This window comes from Elgaria multicarinata, chromosome 1 (assembly GCF_023053635.1).
Source record: "Elgaria multicarinata webbii isolate HBS135686 ecotype San Diego chromosome 1, rElgMul1.1.pri, whole genome shotgun sequence".
Taxonomy (NCBI): Eukaryota; Metazoa; Chordata; class Lepidosauria; order Squamata; family Anguidae; genus Elgaria; species Elgaria multicarinata.
Genome location: NC_086171.1, coordinates 102,253,254 through 102,273,568, shown reverse-complemented (window position 1 = coordinate 102,273,568; position 20,315 = coordinate 102,253,254). Strand labels below are relative to the sequence as shown.

At 45.6% G+C, this 20,315-nt stretch overlaps 1 protein-coding gene across 1 annotated transcript in view; it reads right to left on the bottom strand.

Annotated features, from left to right (window-relative positions):
* PAPPA2 (pappalysin 2) overlaps positions 1-9,776 on the bottom strand; it is a 180,756-nt gene extending 170,980 nt beyond the window's left edge. Inside the window, exon 1 of the mRNA XM_063130342.1 lies at positions 9,251-9,776. Coding sequence (XP_062986412.1) covers positions 9,251-9,776 — 526 coding nt within the window. The remainder of the gene's footprint in view (positions 1-9,250) is intronic.
* Positions 9,777-20,315: the final 10,539 nt, after the last annotated feature.

The window sequence follows — 20,315 nt, the reverse complement described above, 5'->3', positions numbered from 1 at the left end:
TGTTCTTCCTTCGTATTGTCTATATCCTTAACTTTATTTCAAAATAAAATCCTACGTTTAAAAAAAATGTGGCAAAACTTGAGCAATCCTGGTTATCACTTTCAGATGGTGAGTGATCTGACATTATTTTCTCATCAGCTGCCTAGGGCTCAACATAAAGCTGACGTTTCACTTGTATACAAGTGCTGCAGGTTGGATGCAAATGATTCCTAGGTCCCGGTTTGCAAGGGATGTTTGTGACAGCCTTTTTCCTCACATCTCTTCCTCCCCACAGTCCCGAAGAAGGACAAAGCACAGCTGGCTCCCTTCAGCAGAAGCCACAGAATGCTAGAAGTGACTTGGAGGTCTCCCTGGGGCTGCCTCTCTAGAAGAACAACCATATTTATTTAAAACATTGTTATACCTCCCTTCAATTCTGTTTAGAATTCCAGGGCAGTGCACAATCCATTCAAACAAAGCATAAGATTCAGTAATCAAGCAAGAGCTAAAACTCTTAATTAAAAAAAAAAACTACACAAATTTTAAAAATGCCCATTTTAGTCTGGTGCCAGAAAGATTGCAACACACAGGTGCCAAAGGAGCTTCTTTGATCAGGGCTGCCAAGAAAGTCGTTTCTTATGTTGACACGTACTATACCTCTGACAGAAGTGCCTAAAGAAGAGCCTGGCTCAGCAGAAGTTCTTAGTGCAGGAGCAGGCTGTTGTGGAAAGAGATGACAAACTAGCTAAAAGTGGGCAAGATGGAACAACTATTAGGTGGATTCACAGTTGGCTACAGAATCGGACTCAAAGAGTACTTATCAATGGAACCTTCTCAAACTGGGGAGAGGCAACGAGTGGGGTACTGCAGGGCTCAGTCCTGGGCCCAGTGCTCTTCAGCATTTTTAGTAATGATGTGGATGAGGAGGTGCAGGGAACGCTGATCAAATTTGCAGATGACACAAAATTGGGTGGGATAGCTGATACCCTGGAAGACAGAAACAAACTTCAAAGTGATCGTGATAGGCTGGAGTGCTGGGCTGAAAACAACAGAATGAAATTTAATAGGGATAAATGCCAAGTTCTACATTTAGGGAATAGAAATCAAATGCAGTTACAAGATGGGGGACACTTGGCTCAGCAATACTACAAGCAAGAAGGATCTTGGAATTGTTGTCGATCACAAGCGGAATATGAGCCAACAGTGCGATATGGCTGCAAGAAAAGCAAATGTTATTTTGGGCTGCATTAATAGAAGTATAGCTTCCAAATCACGTGAGTTACTAGTTCGTCTCTATTCAGCCCTGGTTAGGCCTCATCTAGAGTATTGCGTCCAGTTCTGGGCTCCACAATTCAAGAAGGACGTCAAGCTGGAGCGTGTTCAGAGGAGGGCAACCAGGATGATCAGGGGTCTGGAAACAAAGCCCTATGAAAAGAGACTGAAAGAACTGGGCATGTTTAGCCTGGAGAAGAGAAGACTGAGGGGAGACATGATAGCACTCTTCAGATACTTAAAAGGTTGTCACACAGAGGAGGACCAGGATCTCTTCTTGATCCTCCCAGAATGCAGGACACGGAATAATGGGCTCAAGATAAAGGAAGCCAGATTCCAGCTGGACATCAGGAAAAACTTCCTGACTGTTAGAGCAGTACGACAATGGAATCAGTTACCTAGGGAGGTTGTGGGCTCTCCCACACTAGAGGCATTCAAGAGGCAGCTGGACAACCATCTGTCAGGAATGCTTTAGGGTGGATTCCTGCATTGAGCAGGGGGTTGGACTCGATGGCCTTGTAGGCTCCTTCCAACTCTGCTATTCTATGATTCTATGATCCTTCAGGTATTTGGACTGTTGGCTACACTATGTTAAGATTGACCACAGTATGATTTCTCATACCTGGAAATGCAACACTAGGTTACAAATTCCAATCTAGAGCAAAACAAAAATCCAGCATTCTGTAAATTGAAATTTCTTTTTGCAAAGTTGAACAAGCAATGTAGTTGAACTAGTGTAATGTATTTTGTACAGGCTGTGGATCTCCTTCCCCTCAGAGATTTGTATAACTCTCCCTCTATAGATGTTCCAATAATCTGTTAGAACTATTTTATTTTGTTGTGCCTTCAGTCTTGAGTGATTTTCCTGCCCCAGTTTTTATTCTTACATTTTATCTGGGATCATGCCCCTGCTGCTTAATGGAGTTGTTGCGTGTAGATGTATTGTGTTTCATTGTTCATTTTATATGTTATTCATTTTATTTTTGTGAGCCATATTGAAAACCTTTGGGTGGAGAAACAGTCTAGAAATATTGGAGAGACACACAGACATATACACACAATTCCTATAAATTTGTTTTTAGGTTCCCCACTATCACCACAGAAATTATTTCTATCAGGGACTAAAAGTAGTAAAGTTAAGAGTGAGAAACTGTGTGCTTCCAAGTGAAGCAGGGACCAATGTCAATGGTCAAGATGGAGCAGCCAGGATGCACAATGATCAAGTGAGAACCTCTTCAAAGGAGAAGGTAAACAAGGTACTGAGGGAAAGGCAGATGGCAAGTGGGACAGAAGAAGATGGCAGCATCGTCTCACACTCCCCCTTCCCCGGGCAGCATCAATGGCAGCTCACGCTCCCCCAATCCCACCCAGCAGCACCATGAAGGAAGATCACGCTCCCTCCTGGCAGTGGCAGCAGCAGCTAATACTCTCTGCCCCTGCCCCACCCACCCCCCAGCCCGGCCCGGCAGCATCAACAGTAGCTCACACTCCCTCTGCACTCTCCCTGGAAGTGCCATCACGTTCACATACCCCACCTAGCAGTATGTCCTCCTGCCTCAGATGGCAGGAAGTCTTGTGCCAGCCTTGTTGTCACTCTTAATACATGAAGGCAAATACAACTTGATAGGTATAACTGAAACTTGGTGGGATGACTCCCATGCCTGGAATATAGCAACTGAACTGCCCAGAGCTTCAGCTATTGGGCGGTATAGAAATGTAATAAATAAATAAATAAATAAATAATAAAATAAATATAACTTATTCAAAAAGAACAGAGGAAATAGAAAGGGAGGCGGAGTTGCACTATATGTTAAAGATACCTATCCCTGCACAGAAATACAGGAGGATGAGCCTGGGAGCCCCATCGAGAGCATCTGGGTTAAAATTAATGGGGCAAGGAATAAAAGGAACATGATAGTGTCGGTCTACAACCGACCACACAATCAAGGAGAAGATGAGGATGAAACTTTTGATAAGCAAATTGCCAGTGTTTCAAGGAAGTGTGATATGGTAGTGATGGGGGATTTCAATTACCCTGATATCTATTGGGAGACAAATTCTGCCAAAAGTGCCCCCACACCAAGAAATTCCTGACATGCATGAATGATAGGTTTCTCCTACAGAAAGTGGAGGAAGGAACTAGAGGATCACCTATCCTTGATCAATAGGGATGACTTAGTGGATGGAGTGGCGGTTACGGCAACTCTGGACGAAAGCAACCATGTCATACTTGAATTCTTGATTTTAAAGGAAGCAAAAGTTGTATAGCCATATGCATACTCTGGATTTTAAGAAAGCTTATTTTAATGAACTCATAACTATGATAAGTAAGGTCCCATGGCAAGTGACTCTAATGAAAAAAGGAGTCCAAGATGGGTGGAAGTTTTTAAAAAAGAAAATTTAAATGGCACAATTACAAACAATTCCAACCAGGAGAAAAGATAGAAGACAACAGAGGAAACCAATGTGGCTCCACAAAAAGGTTAGAGATGACCTGAAAGCAAAAAAGGATACCTATAGTAAGTGGAAGGAAGGCCAGGCTACAAAACAAGAGTACAGACAAGTAGCACAGAAGTGCAGGAATGACATCAGGAAGGTTAAAGCAGAGCATGAGCTGAGGCTAGCAAGGGATGCTAAAAGGAACAAAAAAGCTTTTTTCAGGTACGTGCAAAGTAAAAGACAGAGGAAAGAAATGGTGGTTTAACTACACAGTGACGATGGCAAATTTGTTTTTATTTATTTATTTAGTATTGCATTTATATCCTGCCGTTTTTCCTCCAAGGAACCCAAGGCGGCGTACATAAACCTCCTTTCTACTTTTATTGTCACAACAACAACCCTGTGAGGTAGGTTGGGCTGAGAGTCTGTGACTGGCCCAAAAATCACCCAGTGGGTTTCCATGGCCGAGTGGGGACTAGAACACGGATCTCCTGACTCCCAGTCCGACACTTTAGCCAACACACCACACTAACAGATGACAAAGAAAAGGCCAAAGTGCTCAATTCCTACTTTGGCTCAGTCTTCTCCAAAAAGCAGGTTCATGACCACCCTGGCAAAAATGAAGTACAAGCTGAAGGGGCAGGACTGAAGCTGGAGATTGATAAACAAACAGTCAAGGAACACCTAATTTCTTTGAATGAGTTCAAATCCAGGGCGCAATGAACTGCATCCTAGAGTAATAAAGCAGCTGGCAGAACTCTCAGAACCACTGTTTATTACCTTTGCAAAATCATGGAAGACTGGTAAAGTGCCGAACAAGTAGAGGAGGGCTAATGTTGTCCCTATCTTCAAAAAGGGCAAAAAGGAGGAACCTGGGAACTATAGACCAGTTAGTCTGACATCAGTCCTTGGGAAATTTTTAGAGCAGTTTATAAAGAAGTCAATCTGTAAGCACCTTGAAAACAATGCACTGATTGCTAGAAGCCAGCATGGAATTGTCAAGAACAAATCCTACCAAACTAATTTGATCTCATTTTTTGATCAGGTAACCTCCCTTGTAGACTCTGGGAATGCTGTGGACATAATATATCTTGACTTCAGCAAAGCTTTTGACTAAGTACCCCATGACACTCTGATTAGAAAACTAGCTAAAAGTGGACTAGATGGAACAGGTGGATCCACAGTTGGCTACAGAATTGGACTCAAACTGAGAGGAGGTAATAAGCGGAGTACCGCAGGGCTCAGTCCTGGGCCCAGTGCTCTTCAACATTTTTATTAATGATTTGGATGAGGAGGTGCAGGTAACGCTGATCAAATTTGCAGATGACACAAAATTGGGTGGGATAGCTAATACCCTGGAAGACAGAAACAAACTTCAAAGTGATCTTGATAGGCTGGAGTGCTGGGCTGAAAACAACAGAATGAAATTGAATAGGGATAAATGCGAAGTTCTACACCTAGAAAAAAGAAACCAAATGCACAATTACAAGATGGGGGATACTTGGCTCAGCAATACTACAAGCGAGAAGGATCTTGGAATTGTTGTTGATCATAAGCTAAATATAAGCCAACATTGTGATGTGGCTGCAAAAAAAAGCAAATGCTATTTTGGGATGCATTAATAGAAGTATAGCTTCCAAATCGCGTGAAGTACTGGTTCCCCTCTACTCAGCACTGGTTAGGCCTCATCTTGAGTATTGCATCCCGTTCCGGGCACCACACTTCAAGAAGGACGCAGACAAGCTGGAGCGTGTTCAGAGGAGCGCAACCAGGATGATCAGGGGTCTGGAAACAAAGCCCTATGAGGACAGACTGAAAGAACAGGGCATGTTTAGCCTTGGGAAGAGAAGACTGAGGGAAGACACGATAGCACTTTTCAATTACTTGAAAGGTTGTCACAAAGAGGAGGGCCAGGATCTCTTCTTGATCTTCCCAGAGTGCAGGATATGGAATAATGGCTCAAGTTACAGGAAGCCAGATTCCAGCTGGACATAAGGAGAAACTTCCTGTGTGTTAGAGCAGTACGACAACATAATCAATTACCTAGGGAGGTTGTGGGCTCTCTCACACTAGAGGCCTTCAAGATGCAGCTGGACAATCATCTTTCAGGTATGCTTCAAGTTGGATTCCTGCATTGAGCAGGGGGTTGGACTCAATGGCCTTATATGCCCCTTTCAACTCTACTATTCTATAATTCTATTTACTTCTGTTCTCTGCCTAAGCAGGAACTCATGTATTTTGCTTGTTTTAGAAACAGATCTAGGTAACAGATGGATTTCATGTTTTAAAAAATGGGGGCTCGCCATTGCTTTTTTATTCCAGAATCTTACATGTAACCTGATATCTACAGCATCTAGCTGATACTAATTAATTCAGTCTGCAATCTCCATCTTGAGACTGAATCTAAATACAGACCTACAGCATCTGGGCAAATTTTTCTACTTCTGGGGTTTTCCTCTTTTCCTCACCTCCTGCTTTTTGTACCAGCCAGCTTGATGAACAGTTCTGGAGAACTTGAAAGCTTATACACTATTTTGTAACATTATGGTTGACCCTAATGAAGCCTTCCCAAGTTCTGTTGAGAACGAGGGGCTAAACAACATGCTAAATTGAATGGAGTATTTTTGTTTGCTTTTTTAGTCCTTGCAGCGTTGATGGGGATTTGGGGGAGGGGGGGAGTGACTAGGCAGAAATGTGTCACTCTCCCCTACCCACATGTGGTCATCCACATTTGTATTGGGCCCCCATACATTTACACTAAGGTAAATAAAGCGGTGAGGATTAACTGCACGCTATATTAACCTAATGAGAAGTATAGCCCTGAGATAAATGAGATTCAAGTGCACAAATTAGCCCTCTAGTCCTATTGATGTGAACGAAATTAAGCATGTCTGATTTTCACTCAACTCTGCAAAGGGTATTTTGCTTCCATTATGGACTGGGGTGAATAACTCCACAAAGGAGATCAATTCAGATTCCCAATTCTGTACCTATAACACCCTGCTTTGAAATGGCAAAATATCCTTGTTCACACACACACACACTCCTTTTATGAATTAACTGCTTGTATTGTATGACATGGAGATTTCCTCCAGCTGCATCTGACACAGCACATTACACACCCCGTACCTTGGTCAAGGCCACTGGAACCAAAATGGATTACTGAGGATTTGTGCTTGAGGATGTAGGACCTCTTTGTCCTCCACTCAATGCTGGGGCATCAACCCAAGCATTCAGGCAATCTTCTAGGAGTGATGCAAAAGGATCCAACTCCCGGGGGGGGGGGGGGTGGAGAGAGAGAGAGAGAGAGAAGCAAAGAAAGGGGATCTGTGTAGTTTGATCCCTATCTGCAGCAGCTGGAAGCACATCTGACAAGGTAACACACGTAAAAGATGTTACTTTCTGTTGCTTAAGAAATGAGCTTTCCATGATAATTTCAGATGGATAATCATTTGATCTGCTAGTTCCACAGCAGCAGACACAGATTCTTTTTACTGAACCAATTTCTGCCATTGGAGAGGCCTTCAAGATAAAGGCACTAATAATCAGGGTAGAAATCTGCACTTTCTCAAAGTCCCCACAACTTCAAATACAGCCTGGTGAAGAATCTGATGACTGCAGAACTTGACCAGACAAAAAGACTTGAAGTAACCTGGAACCTTGCAAATGCCATACCGACAATTGGTCTCAATTTTCTGGCACTTGTGCCTGGTAAAGCACTATCGCTATGGAGAGATTCACACACGTCTTATTATAGTTTTGGTAGGATAAATTACTAGAATAGCCATTCTTCAGATTTTAGCTCTCTTGCCTAACCTCTCTGTATGTCAAATCTCTAAGCAAAGTGGGGGGATGCATCTCATCCTAAGTGCATATGCCTGTAAATGCACACAGATGGATACTAAGGCCACAACGCTATGCCTACTTATTTGGAAATAATTCCCAAGTGAACACAGGGGGATTTAGTGCTCATTAAGTAACCATGAATTGCATCCAGATTAGACACGTTTAGAGCAAACTCACTGACATCAATGGAGTTTAAATTAGTCATGCCTAACTTAAATCCCATTGATTTCAAAGGGTCTACTTGAAGTATGACAGGGTGCTTCCAGACAGAGATCTCCAACAACTACCCTTTAGAAGGCATAATGCAGCTATTCCACCTTTTTCTCCTTAATGGACTTTCTACGGTAAGAAAAAGGCAGGAGCAGCGGTGGGAAAACATAGGAACATTATGAGCAGAAGATGACTACCTCTGGACACTTCATAAAAGTCCAAGAACGAGGCCTGATGCTGGCATCATAAAAGCCTTATCCATAAGCACCCCGGATCTGAATTCAACCCCATAGGATCAGACTATAAGGCAGAAGACCCTAAACACACTTACTGGGGGGCAAGTTCCACTGAATTCACTGAAGCTTCAAGTAATTAACAGCTGCCGCAGTTAATGTGAACCCGTTTTCTAGCTTATCATCTTTGCTGTATTAGTCTATTACAGCAAAAATGATCAAGTGTCTTGCGGCACGTTAAAGACTAACAAATTTATTCAGGCATAAACTTTCTTGGACTGTAACACACTTCATCAGGTAGATGGAGTGTTATAGAGAGCTCTTCTTCTTGGTGTCAGAACAGGAGTGCTCATTATTACTGTCCATTGATAACCAGTTTTCTTCTCTTTTTCCCCAGGGTGGGTACAGCAAACACTAAGATGCCATGTTTTACACTTCCACAACACATCTTAGGGCGCAATCCTATCTATGTTTAGACTAAAGCTCCATCTGACATGCATTTTATTGCATGCTCGTTACTAGGCACTCACAGAATTTGCTCAGGTCCCTCACATGACGTCGCGCGCCTTCCGCCCATTCTGCCCTTCCTTGCACGACAAAAAAACCCCCTCATTAAGTCCGATGTATCTTTAAACACGGAATTGCAGCGCCATTACAACAGCTGACTCAATGGGCCTCGAGCTCCTCGTGTACTTCCTCTTTTGAAAGAGGAAGTAACTGAGGAACGAAAACATGGGCGGAGAAGCGACGGTAGGGAGCGTCTCTCCCCCTCCCCACAGTGTGATGGAGCTCAGAAAAAGTCCTACAACTCCCAGCATTGCACCCTTAAGCTCTGTTACAGCCCGATCCAATGCGTGCCTGCTTGTGGCTCTTTACTACCTGCAGAAGCCCCCTTTCCCCTCTCAAAACACAAATTTTGAGACTTCATGTAACGCAACGGGGGGAAAAATGCCCGCATTTATTCTTGGGCCCGGGGGGAAGAAGGAACTTAAAATTGGTTCCTTCTCCAATTTTCTCCGACGCGAGTAGCGTTTTAAGCGCGCACAGCGCGGTTGTCGTCCCGATCCGACTGGGAGACCTTGGCGACCCCTTTAAGAAAACATCCTCACGCCGCGAGATTCCCGTGTGGATCTGGGTTCTGCCCTGAAGTCTTTTACCTATGTCCTCCGAGGCAGTCAACAGACGTCTTGGCCCCATAACCCCCCCCACACACACACACACACACACGCACCCGTCTCCCTTCGGGCCCTCTGATCAGCCCTCCCGTTTACCTGCGATGATGGCGGGGTTGCTCTGCCCCCCTTCAGGCTTCACCCAGGCCTCGACCGTGAATTCTCCGCGGGGCAGCTCAGCGACAACGCCCGGACGCAAGAGCAGCTGCTCCCGGGCCCCGGAGAAGTAAAGGGCGGCGGCGGCGGCGCCCGGCGTCTGCTGTGCGGAAGGGCCGGCTCTGGCGCGCTGGCGCAGCGGGACGGCGTTGCTCTCCCCCCACGTGGCTTCCACGCTGCTGCCGTCGGAGCTCCTCACGCGCCGGAGCCGCGAAGGCGCCCGGGGCACTGCTGCTGCCGCCGCCGCCCCCGCTACCGTCGACCGCGGGTAGGCAGCGTAGGCGTGCTGCGGCCGCGCCGTCGCTCGAACCCCGCCGAGCCAGCAGCGCTCCCCGGCCAGAGAGCCCGGCGCCCGGCTCTCCCTCGGGCTTCTCCAGGCGGAGGCGGAGCCGGCCCCGCCCAGCAGCAGGCCCAGGGCGGCCGCCGCCAGGAGGGCAGTGGCGCACGGCGACCAGTCCAGGCGCGCCATCCTCCTAGGCGCAGCTCCCGCGCCTCGCCGGCCCTTGGCGCTCGCTTCGGGGGCCCCGGCTTCGCATGAAGCGCTCCCTTCCGCGGAGTTGCACCTGGCCCGGCTTCTGCTCCCCCAGCTTAGGTGGGGCGTTGCGCCCAGCGCCGGAGAACCAGTTGGGGCATCGCCTGACCAGGGAGCTGCTGCCGCCGCCGCCGCCGCCGCCTCTGCAGCCAGCAGCGCCCTTCCCAGCCGGGTCACTGGACGACACGCGCCGTCGAAGGCATGGTTCGCGTCTCCACGGCGCGCGGTCGCGCTCCTCGCCTTGGTCCGCCTGCCCAGCCCCCCCGCGCGCGCCCCGGCTCTGGCGCTCCAGGTGCCACCTTGCCTTCCGCTCGCCGAAGGACTGCGCTTTGGCGGTCAAAGGCAGGCTGGCCCTGGACGCTCAGCCGCGGCCCTCGGACTTTGGCTGCGCTGCGCGCCGGCTGGTTTGCGTGGCAGCAGGTACCCCAGGTTCGTTCCAGGTGAGGTGCGGCTCGTGTTGTTCCCCCTCGATTTCCTTCGAGCCCGCTGGATTCCTAAGGAAGAGGAACGACGGTCATCAGAAGAGGGATGTGTCTGGAGAGTGAGTGCCTCTCCCTCCCTCCCGGCTTTATTTGAAGAGGATGGATGCTGCTACTGCTGCTGATGGCCAGCCTCATAAATTCTGTACATCACTCCACCTCCCTGCCTTTCTCCGTGCCCCCTCCCCCGCCTCCGCCTCCTATTATCTATCTCCTCCCCGTGCGCTTTGGAGACATTGGCTGGGTACCTCTGGGTGATGCTGGTAGTGGTGGTTTTGCGGCCCGAGCCCATCCATTCGTACTTAGAAGTAGCGCTGTAAGCAATACGGTTTCCTACCAAGTAAGTGGGCGGAGGGTTCCAGTCATTCAACTAAGTACATAAGGGCTTACTTCCGAATAAGGATGAAATGGGACTGCTTCTTTTCTAAATTGCTTTGTCGCCTTCGCAAAAGGGATTCAATCCCAGTCCACCACCAGTGACCACCTTTCCCCTTACAATTTGGTTATCCCCTGATTAAAAAAAAATAAAATGCAATCCTACCCACGATTATTTGGGAGTAGGTTCCATTCAGCTCAGTGGGTAAACATGCATATCGGATCGGGCGGCATATCATTGAACAAGATGTGGACTTGAAATCAATTGGGTCGTCTTACTTCCGTGTAAACACGTTCAAGAGCTGAGTTTTTGAAACCCAAATCCTCTAGATTTAAGGATTATTAGACCGTCCCCGATCTTAAATACCTTTACATAGAAGTAATCATGTTGTTTTCAGTGAGACTCAGTTTATCAGTAAAACCCCGTTGCTGAACACACTGTTAACTGGTCATCAATGCATTTCCAAGTAAAGTGTTTCGCACTAAGATTCTCCTGACGCGCAATCCGAGCATTTCACATGTTTACTCTGAAGTAAGTCCCATTGAGTGCTCATTCGTGGACACTATTGCAGCCTTAAACTGGGAGGAAGTTCCAAGTAAGCCATGTTTAGGATCTGGCACTTAAACTTATTTATTTATTTATTTATTTATTTATTTATTTATTTATTATTACCTTTCTAGACTGTCCAATAGCCGGAATTCTTTGGGCAATTCCCAACAGTTAAATCAGTAGTTTTAACTTCCAAGTTCAGGATGCAATCCAAAATAATGTAAGTCAATCGAAGTCCTGCTGTGGGCTGCAATAGGATGTAGATTGCTCCCTAAATGGATTTTGGGGTTGGGGGGGTACCTCTTCCAGTCGGCTGCAATAGAGTTGTGGCTGGCGCTGTGTGTGTTGAGAATCAGTTGAAAAGAGAGAAGCAATTAATGGTCTCAATCTCTCTCTCCCTCACACACACACCTAAATTTGGGGAAGACGTATGGTGGAAGCTTTCATTTCTCCTGGAGTCTCCGGCTCAGTTGACAAATGGCCCGAGTAGGGCGAGATGGGGAGCCAGCCAGGGAAGTAAGAGTCTCTACACCAAAGCTGTGTTGCTGCCGGTGGTGGTGCGGCGTCTGCTACCGGAGGAGGCTTCCTTGTTAGCCTCAGGAATGATTTGCCCTGATTCAGCGCCTGGCCTTTCAAGCGCGGTTAGGCAGCGGGCAGCGGGCAGCGCAGTGTGCGCGCAAAAGCACAGTTACTGGCAGAAGCAAACCATCGGATGGGCATAGAAGACTCTGAGCCCGTGGCATCTCCAGTTCTTTGGTTTATTGTTCTCGTGCCTACTCCTCCGTGCTTCTTTATCTGCGCTTTGCTGGATTAAAATACTGACTAGTATTCACAGAGTTTTGCCTTCTTGAAGCGCTTCACATGTATGATGCCAATATTAAATATAAAACTGCAGGGCCCTGCACACACGCCTGCTGGCTCCAATTCCCACCCATGCCAATTGATGTCTCTCGGGGAGGGGGGGCAAAGTTTGCGTTTGGCACGAAGCGCCGCCGCCCCGCACCTCCCTCTGTGACGCGCGCGATTCGCCCTCGAGCAATGCGGAGGACAGGTCCTCGGCCTTGGTGGCCGCTGTGTCTTCGCATCCGGGGACGATAAAACTGGGCCAGGGAAGCCAGCTTTTGAGTGGCACAAAACGCTTCTTCCGACATCAACGCGCCCTTCGTGCAGCGCCTTGCTTGGCTTGCCAGGTGGCAAGGGGGGGGGGGTCTAAAATACAAGACCGTCCGCTGGCATGCCAGGGAGGGCGAAGGCAGAGGCGAGGAGAAAAGGGGGAAAGGGTTGTGTGGGGCAGAAAGAAGCGCGAGCTTCCGTCCTCTTCCCTGTATCCATACAAAGGAGGACCCAAACCAGCGCGCGGGGGGGGGGGGGTTAAGTAAAGAAATCGGCTCGTGCGAGCTTGTAACGTCACCTGTCTTTCCCCCTCTCGATTCGAAACAAAACAGAAAACAATGCTTTTAGCTCTCGTTGCGATCCATTCGTGGGGGGGGGGGGTTTTCAAAACAGCAGCGGAACCCAGATCTCCCTCCAGGCACCCGTTTAGCGAGACGCGCGTCCTTGTGTGCCTCTTTCCCCACGGTGCGTCTAGTTCCTCGCACGCCAGGCTCCGTCCCTGGCATCCTGAAAGTTCGGAGCAGGGAAGCGCCTCTATTTTTGCTCGCTTCCATTTCCCCAAGGGTCTGGGTTTCCCCCTCCTGCTGTAATTCTTGTGATATCTCATCCCTGTCTGCACGACTCCCCAACTTCTTTCCTATCAGAAATGGCGTGGGGGGGGGTCGAGGAGGGGGGAGGTGACCGCTGACTTGAAGCTGGAGCGCTCCTCGTCAGTTTCATTATCTGAAATTGACCAAGCGAGACAGCAAAATCCTCCTCCCTTTCCCCCTCCCGGTTCAACTTAAAGATTTCGAGGGGGCGGGGTCCCCCCCTCTGTTTTGAGTTTTGTTTAAAAACAATGTTCCCTTGTGTTTGACATGTGCTGGAAAGGTAAGCTATATATTCATGTCCTCTACCAAAGCCAGTCAGATAACAGCAGATTAAGAACAACAACAAAAAGAAGAAATAATTGGGGTGGGGGGGTGGAGAGAATTTTAAGCATACGCTGCCCCCTAGCTTCCCCATCCAATACTTACCCCACAGAGATCACCGCCCGCAGAAGAGTCACACAAGTGTATTTTGTTGTTGTTTTTAAAAGCGTGTAAAACCCACCCGAGGTGCCAGAGGGAAAAAAACTCACTCTGTGCCAAAAACAACCCATTTAAGGAAGGGTGGGGGGGGGGGAGAGAAAGGCTTCAGAAAGTTGTTTATTTGTTTATGAAAACCCCACGTCCTGCCTGTTACTCTCAAGTGAGGGTCTGTAAAAGCTGGTACATCTGTTTTGAAATCTCAACCATATTCTTCTTCGTCTTCTCTCTCTCTTTTTGTAATGCCTTTTTTCACTCCAAAGCACTATCTGTGGCGATCAGACGAAAGCAAGGTTGCCAGCGAAAAGCTGGGAGTAGGAGGCCCTTTCCAGGGTACAGGCTTTCAAATCAGCAAAAAAGAAAAACGTTGAGGGACTGGATTTAAGGAAGCACAGCAGGCACTGCCTGAATTATTATTATTATTTCCTTTTTAAAGTTGGGCTTGAAGTAAGGGGAAGAGGAGGGGAGAGTTTTCCTAACACAAGTTGTGTTAGGAAAATTCAAAGGCTGAAGGGGGCGAGAGGCACAGGAGGACAGAACTCCCTTAAACAAGAGTGAGGACTCATTTGATGCAGGTAAACGTATGAAGGAAAAGGTACTGGAAGGAATGGCTGGATAAACAGGGAGGGGGGGGAACACTGCACTACACCATAGGGCAAACGAGGACAGAGAGGGAATATTGAACTGGAAAAAGCGGAGGGATTTGAATTGGGAGATCAGAAAGAGAAAGGAGGATCGGAGCACCAACAAACGGCATGGTTAATATGCAGCCAGCAATCTGGGGGAAACACACATATGTTACAAAAAATATAGTTGAGAATTTTCTCCCTGTAAAAGCAAACACCCATGCCCCCTTTGAAATCAGGAAGCATAGATGCTAAACATTCTAACTGATCCTGACATCAATAAGACTTAACAACAGCCAAGTACTGTTTGATTACTGCAATGCGTTATATGTGGGGCTGCCTTTGAAAACGGTCCGGAAACTTCAACTGGTACAAAACAGGGCAGCCCGTTTACTAACAGGGACTAGCCAACCCCTTTCCAGCTTCATTGGCTGCAGGTCCAGGTCCAGCTCGATTCAAATTGCTGGCATTAACATTTACAGCCCTAAACGGCTTGGGGCCAGGCTATCTGAAGGAACGCCTCCTCCCATATGTACCTGCCTGGACCCTAAGGTCATCCTCAGGGGTCCTTCTCTGCAAGACCCTACCAAAGGAAGTGAGTCAGGTGGCTACCAGGAGGAGGGCCTTCTCCGATGTGGCAGCCCGGCTGTGGAATGAACTCCCTAAGTTGGTTCGCTTGGCACCTACATTATATGCCTTTAGATGCCAGGTGAAGACCTTTTTATTCTCCCAGCATTTTAACAATCTATAAATAAATTTTAACTTGATATTTTAAATTTGTAATTTTGCATTGCTGCTGTTTTTTTCTGGTTGAGTTTTTATATTGTATTTTATATTATACTGTTGTTTAACACTTTGAATGGTTTTAATTTTTGTGAACCGCCCAGTGAGCTCTGGCTATTGGGCGGTATAGAAATGTAATAAATAAATAAATAAAGTAAATATATCTAATAATAAACAATGTTGTGTAGTGAAAGATGGTGTGGTATAGAAGAAATGAGAAGACCCCAATTCAAATTTTATCTCAATCATGAACTTGCCTGGCTTTAGGCAAATCATAATTCTCTGAGCCTTACCTGTCCACTTGCAATATGGGGGAAATAATGTTGGCCTACCTTCCAGGGTTGTTTTATCGCTCACTGAGAATAAGGTATGTGAAATGACATCAAAGTGCTATCCACTGCGAGGTGTAAAGACCAAGATTCAATCCTTGCTCAGCTCAGGCAAATGGATAATGGTTTTCGGGGAACATTGACAGCTTTCATGAATTACACTAAAATAAGTTCTTGCATTCCCTGTTTTTGTAAGGGCATTTCTACATTTGAGGATTACATGAATAGTTTTGCATTTTCCACCTCTGTAACATGCATGTAAAAGCTACAATGTATTTCTTCAATTGTAAGACGCCATCGATTGTAAGACACACACTAATTTCAGTACCAACAACAGAAAAAGAAACCCTAAGACACACCCGCGATTCTAAGACGCACCCTGTTTTTAGAGATGTTTATATGGGAAAAAAAGTGTGTCTTAGAATTGAAGAAATAGGGTACCATTGAGTTTATTAATATTGACTTTCTGTCCTGCATTAAGAGAATTCACCCACACACCCACATCCATAGTAGGAAAAAGAGAAGAGTAATCCTGATAGCTAGTATGTAGATTTGGTTTTAAAATGCAGCCGTTTTGCTTTCTGCAAAGCATCAGCAACATTCAGAAGTGATGCATTCCAGACTTAAAGGCATTCTTATCATCACTTATGAGAGCGCCTGCCGTCTTCCAGCCCAAATTCTCCATCTATAGTAAAGGATTAGTAAGGACTCGTGTCCCAGGGTTATTTGGCAGGGCAGTGTCCATCAACATTGCAAAGGATTTTGCATGTTGTGAGGAGGGGGCCCCTCATATATAGCTGCTTCTCTCACACATGTGTGCAACACTGAGTGATGACTAGCACATGTGAATGTACTATTGTAGATTTAAACCCCACAGTCAAAAGTCAAAAGTTTCATATAATTTCAAACACAACCGTTTATAATACAATTAATTCACATATTCATGAAGTTATCAAGGTTAGAGAAATTGGATGAAGTATGTGTCAACTAGGCTACAGTTGTGGCTTCCTGAGCCTGAACACAGTTGTGTATTGTGGCATAAACCAGCTGTCTGTTGTAGGAAACGAACAAAGAAAAAATTCTACTACACCTGAACTGTCATGTCAAAACAAATACGTTAATCTTCAAGGTGTTATAGGTCTCTTGGTAGTTCTTTAGGCAGATGTTCACTACAAGGTTGATTTGTGATTCAAGGCATTTTGGTGATGGAAATGCGTCTCTTGTTATTTATTATGAGGGCATAATCCACTGGAAAGTTCTGCACAAGCCTAACTGCTATAAAGAGGAGCTACTCAAGTGCATCATAGTGCTAATAAAGAGTTGTTGTTGTTGTTATTATTATTATTATTATTATTATTATTATTATTATTATTATTTGTATCCTGCCTTTTGCCCAATACTGGGCCTCAAGGCGGTCTTACAAAGTTTAAAAATATACATGGTAAAACTTAGGAAAAGAAATGTAAAAAAAAAAAAAATTAAAAATACACAACAAAATTATAAGTCATTAACATAGATGGAGGACCAAATTATTCTCCAAAGGCCTGCTGGAACAAACAAGTTTTAGCCTGCTTCTGAAAGCCCATCAAGGAGGGAGCCAGCCTACCTTCCCCAGGAAGAGAGTTCCAAAGCACTGGAGCAGCCACCGAGAAGGCTCTCTCCCATGTTCCCACCAAGCACGCCTGTGAAGATGGTGGGACTGAAAGAAGGGCTTCTCCAGAAGATCTCAAAGCACGGGCAGGCTCATAAGGGAGATGTACACAAGTTCAAGCTGTAAATGACCTGTCCTGAGGGAAACTGCCTGACACCATCTACTACAGTGGCTTGATGATCCCCACCTTCATTGAACAGAAGACAATAGGGAGCTGTTTACTACACGGACTGAACTCATGAAAGGAAACTTTCTGGCTGTAAATTCAATCTAGCAATGTCACCAATGCACTTCCATTAGAGTAGGGCTAGCCCAAGATATTTTGCTGCCTGAGGCAAAGGACACAGAAGCTGACTGGACTAACAGTTGGAACTTATTTTAACACTAGGGAAGGGACAGTGTCCTCTACCACACCTGAGGGCAGCAGCTTAGTTTAGGGGTGCAGCACAAGCTGCATGACTCACATATCTCTTACCTTGAACACTTTCTCACTGCTTCTGATCTCTGTCCCCCGTCTGCCACCTGAGGTCCCCATCTCACTCTGCCTCATGGTTGGGCCAACCCTGTGAGGAGCACATCGAGAGGGGCTCATTCAATGGTGAACCAGTATGGTGAGATCAAGGTCACATTTAGGTCTTTGTCTGGAAAATGATTGACAGAACAGATAATGAAAAATGTTGGGTAAGTGGTGTATGGGTCAGATTACTTGTCAAATTGATCTGCACATGTATATGAATTGAAACAGAATATTTATAAAGGCAGAAGAGAACCTGATTAACTTAATGTCATTTTATAAACATAATGCTGTATGTTCTTCATATAATAAAGGTTCTATGATTTTGGGAGTACAAGATAATCCTAATTTGAACATAGATGGGGAAAAGTATAATTCTTTCCAGATCTTTCATCTATTCTTCTATAGAGAACTTCCTTTTTTAACAGGTTAAATAGAAAAATGCACTATATGTGGGGATTCTCCATTAAACTTGTGTTTTGACTTTAAATGTGAATAGGTGATAATTAAAACTAAAGAAAAGATGATGATGATGATGATGATGATGAAGATGAAGATGAGGCACAGGTTCTGAGTGAAACAGATACAGGTAGTGTGAGACAGGACTTCATTAGCAGAACCAACTGAAATAAATGAAGATAAAGGAGAAGCACAAGTTCTACCTGCACAAAGAGAATAATATGGAGAGAGATGGATCTGCTGAAGACTACAGTCATGAAGGCTCCTCCACCCTCAACTGTTACCACCAGCAGCCATTCCAAGCAGGCAGTCTGTACTGAGGCATAGGAGAGGAAGAAGCAAGGCCATTCCATCAGACCCGGCCGAAAGAACTAATTTTTCATCCTCTTCCTTACCCATTCTTTTTTCCTTGTGCCTCATGTCTGTTGAGATTGTCTTCCTGCGGGCAGGGACTCTCTTGTTTGATTGATTATATGTAAACTGCTCTGAGAGCCTTTTGGGCTGAGGGGGCGGCATGAAAATACTTCAATAAATAAATAAATATCGATGACCTGGAGGAATGGCAGCAGTGTTAATGAATTAAGCAACAAAAGTAACGCCTCCCCTTCCTAATTCATTTTTTTCCTGTTCTCCCTTTTCATTGTTAAAAGATGGATGTAGTAAACACATTAAGTCTTAATGTAAAAGGATCAAACAGTTGACCAAAAGGAGAAAGTCATAACATTTTTAAAGAGGAAGGTGTGTGTGTGTAAGTAAGAATGTAAGAGAGATGTTCTTTCAGGCTGGCTTTCTCTTTTCCCACTCTCTTCAGCCAACCATAATCATCTATCACAGCAACTCCAACTGTCCCTAATTGTCTCTAAGGGCGCAATAATATGCAACTCCCAGCATGCCACAGCTAGCCACACAGCTAGGACTTTTTTCTGTCTAAACATGCATAGGTTTGCGCCCCAAATGACCTTTTTCAAATCTCCAGGCCAATCATGTTCCTTATTAAATCTGCCAATCACTTTGTTGACCTTCTTGACAAATCTCTGCCTATGCATGACTTCCTCTTTCAAAAGAGGAAGTAAACAATGTGCGCATGGACCATTCAGTGGGCCATTTTGATCGCGCTGCTTCTCCTGCACACAGCAGGAGATAGCGGCAACTTCCATCTTAAAAAATAAGTTGGACTTACTGGGGTGAATGAATGACTGAAATTTTTATTGCTAAAAGCGACAAGCCATCACAATTTGATATAATTAGAAAGATAGAATACAAGTTAGGGATGTGCTCCGCTCTGCTTAGAATCGGAGAATCAGAAGCGAATTGGCCTGCTCCGCCTTGCCCAGAGGCGGAGTAGAAGCGAACCGGGGACCCTTAGAAGCATGGCGAAGAGAAGCGGCCATAGGAGAAGCGCTTCTCTTTTCGCAGAGCGATCCGCCCGCCATTTTGGATAATTTCGCCCATAGGATTGCATTGCGGAAAAGATTAAGGCATAACTGTGTTGTTTTTAAAGCTATCTTTCTGAAATTTCTTGTGCTTAGAGAGTTGTAGCTGGGGGTCATTTTGAGCCTACTCTCAGCACTCTGTGTGGTGCGGTTCACTTGCTATATTTTTTTTAAAAATCGGGTAAAAAAAGCGGGAGAGGTACCTTTTTGAAGTACTGAGAGGCAGATTCAACTCCCAATCCTGATGAGAAGTGATGACCTCATGAAGAATCCTCCAATCGCAGCGTTGGAGGGGGGACTAAGGCAGAGCCACCCTGAGAGCTTTCTGCTTTGTGTCTCTTTGTGGGTTGGCGTTCGTGAAGACAGGAGTTAGTTATAGGTGCTGCTGCTGTGTTTGGAGTTGGAGGAGATTAGATTAGGATTTAGCCTGGGTTGTGTGTGTGTGTTTGTTTGCTTGTTTCTGACTGTTTGCTTAGTTTGCTCTGTGTTTTTCCCTTACTTTGATTTATATAAACTTTATTTTTAATTTTTGGAGTGTTTGTTTGTTTGTTTGGTTTTCCCCCCTTAAAGCCTGACTGTGTTTCATCTTCCTTCTTTCTTCTATATAAAAAGAAAATACAAAAAAAAAAATTATTCTCTATTTCTTCTCTCTCTCTCTCTCTCTCTGTGCGTGTTACTTGGACTGTGTGTGTGACTGTGTGTTATTGTGTGAGTGTGCTGTGTGCACTGCTTGTGAAGTGCAAAAAAAGCCAATACAGTTTGAGCATTTCAAATCCAGTTTGGGCAAAGCATACACACTTGTCCCATTTCCCCAAATATATATTACTATTAGTATTAGTAGTAGTATTATATTATTATCATCATGAGAAGAAGGAGCAGGCGCACGTCTGTGGCTAGGCGTGCTGAAAGCAGTGGTGGTCAAGGGAAGGCTCAGGCTGGCACCAGTAAGCAGGCCGCCTCTCCTGCTGTGAAAATCAAACAGGCAAGTCCGTGGTGGGGCATCTGCCGGGACTGACTTCCCCATACTAGATCTATGGCGTATCTCTGCCTGACTCTCTGCCCGCCTGTCCTCCTCCTCTGTGACCGCCTTGCAGGGA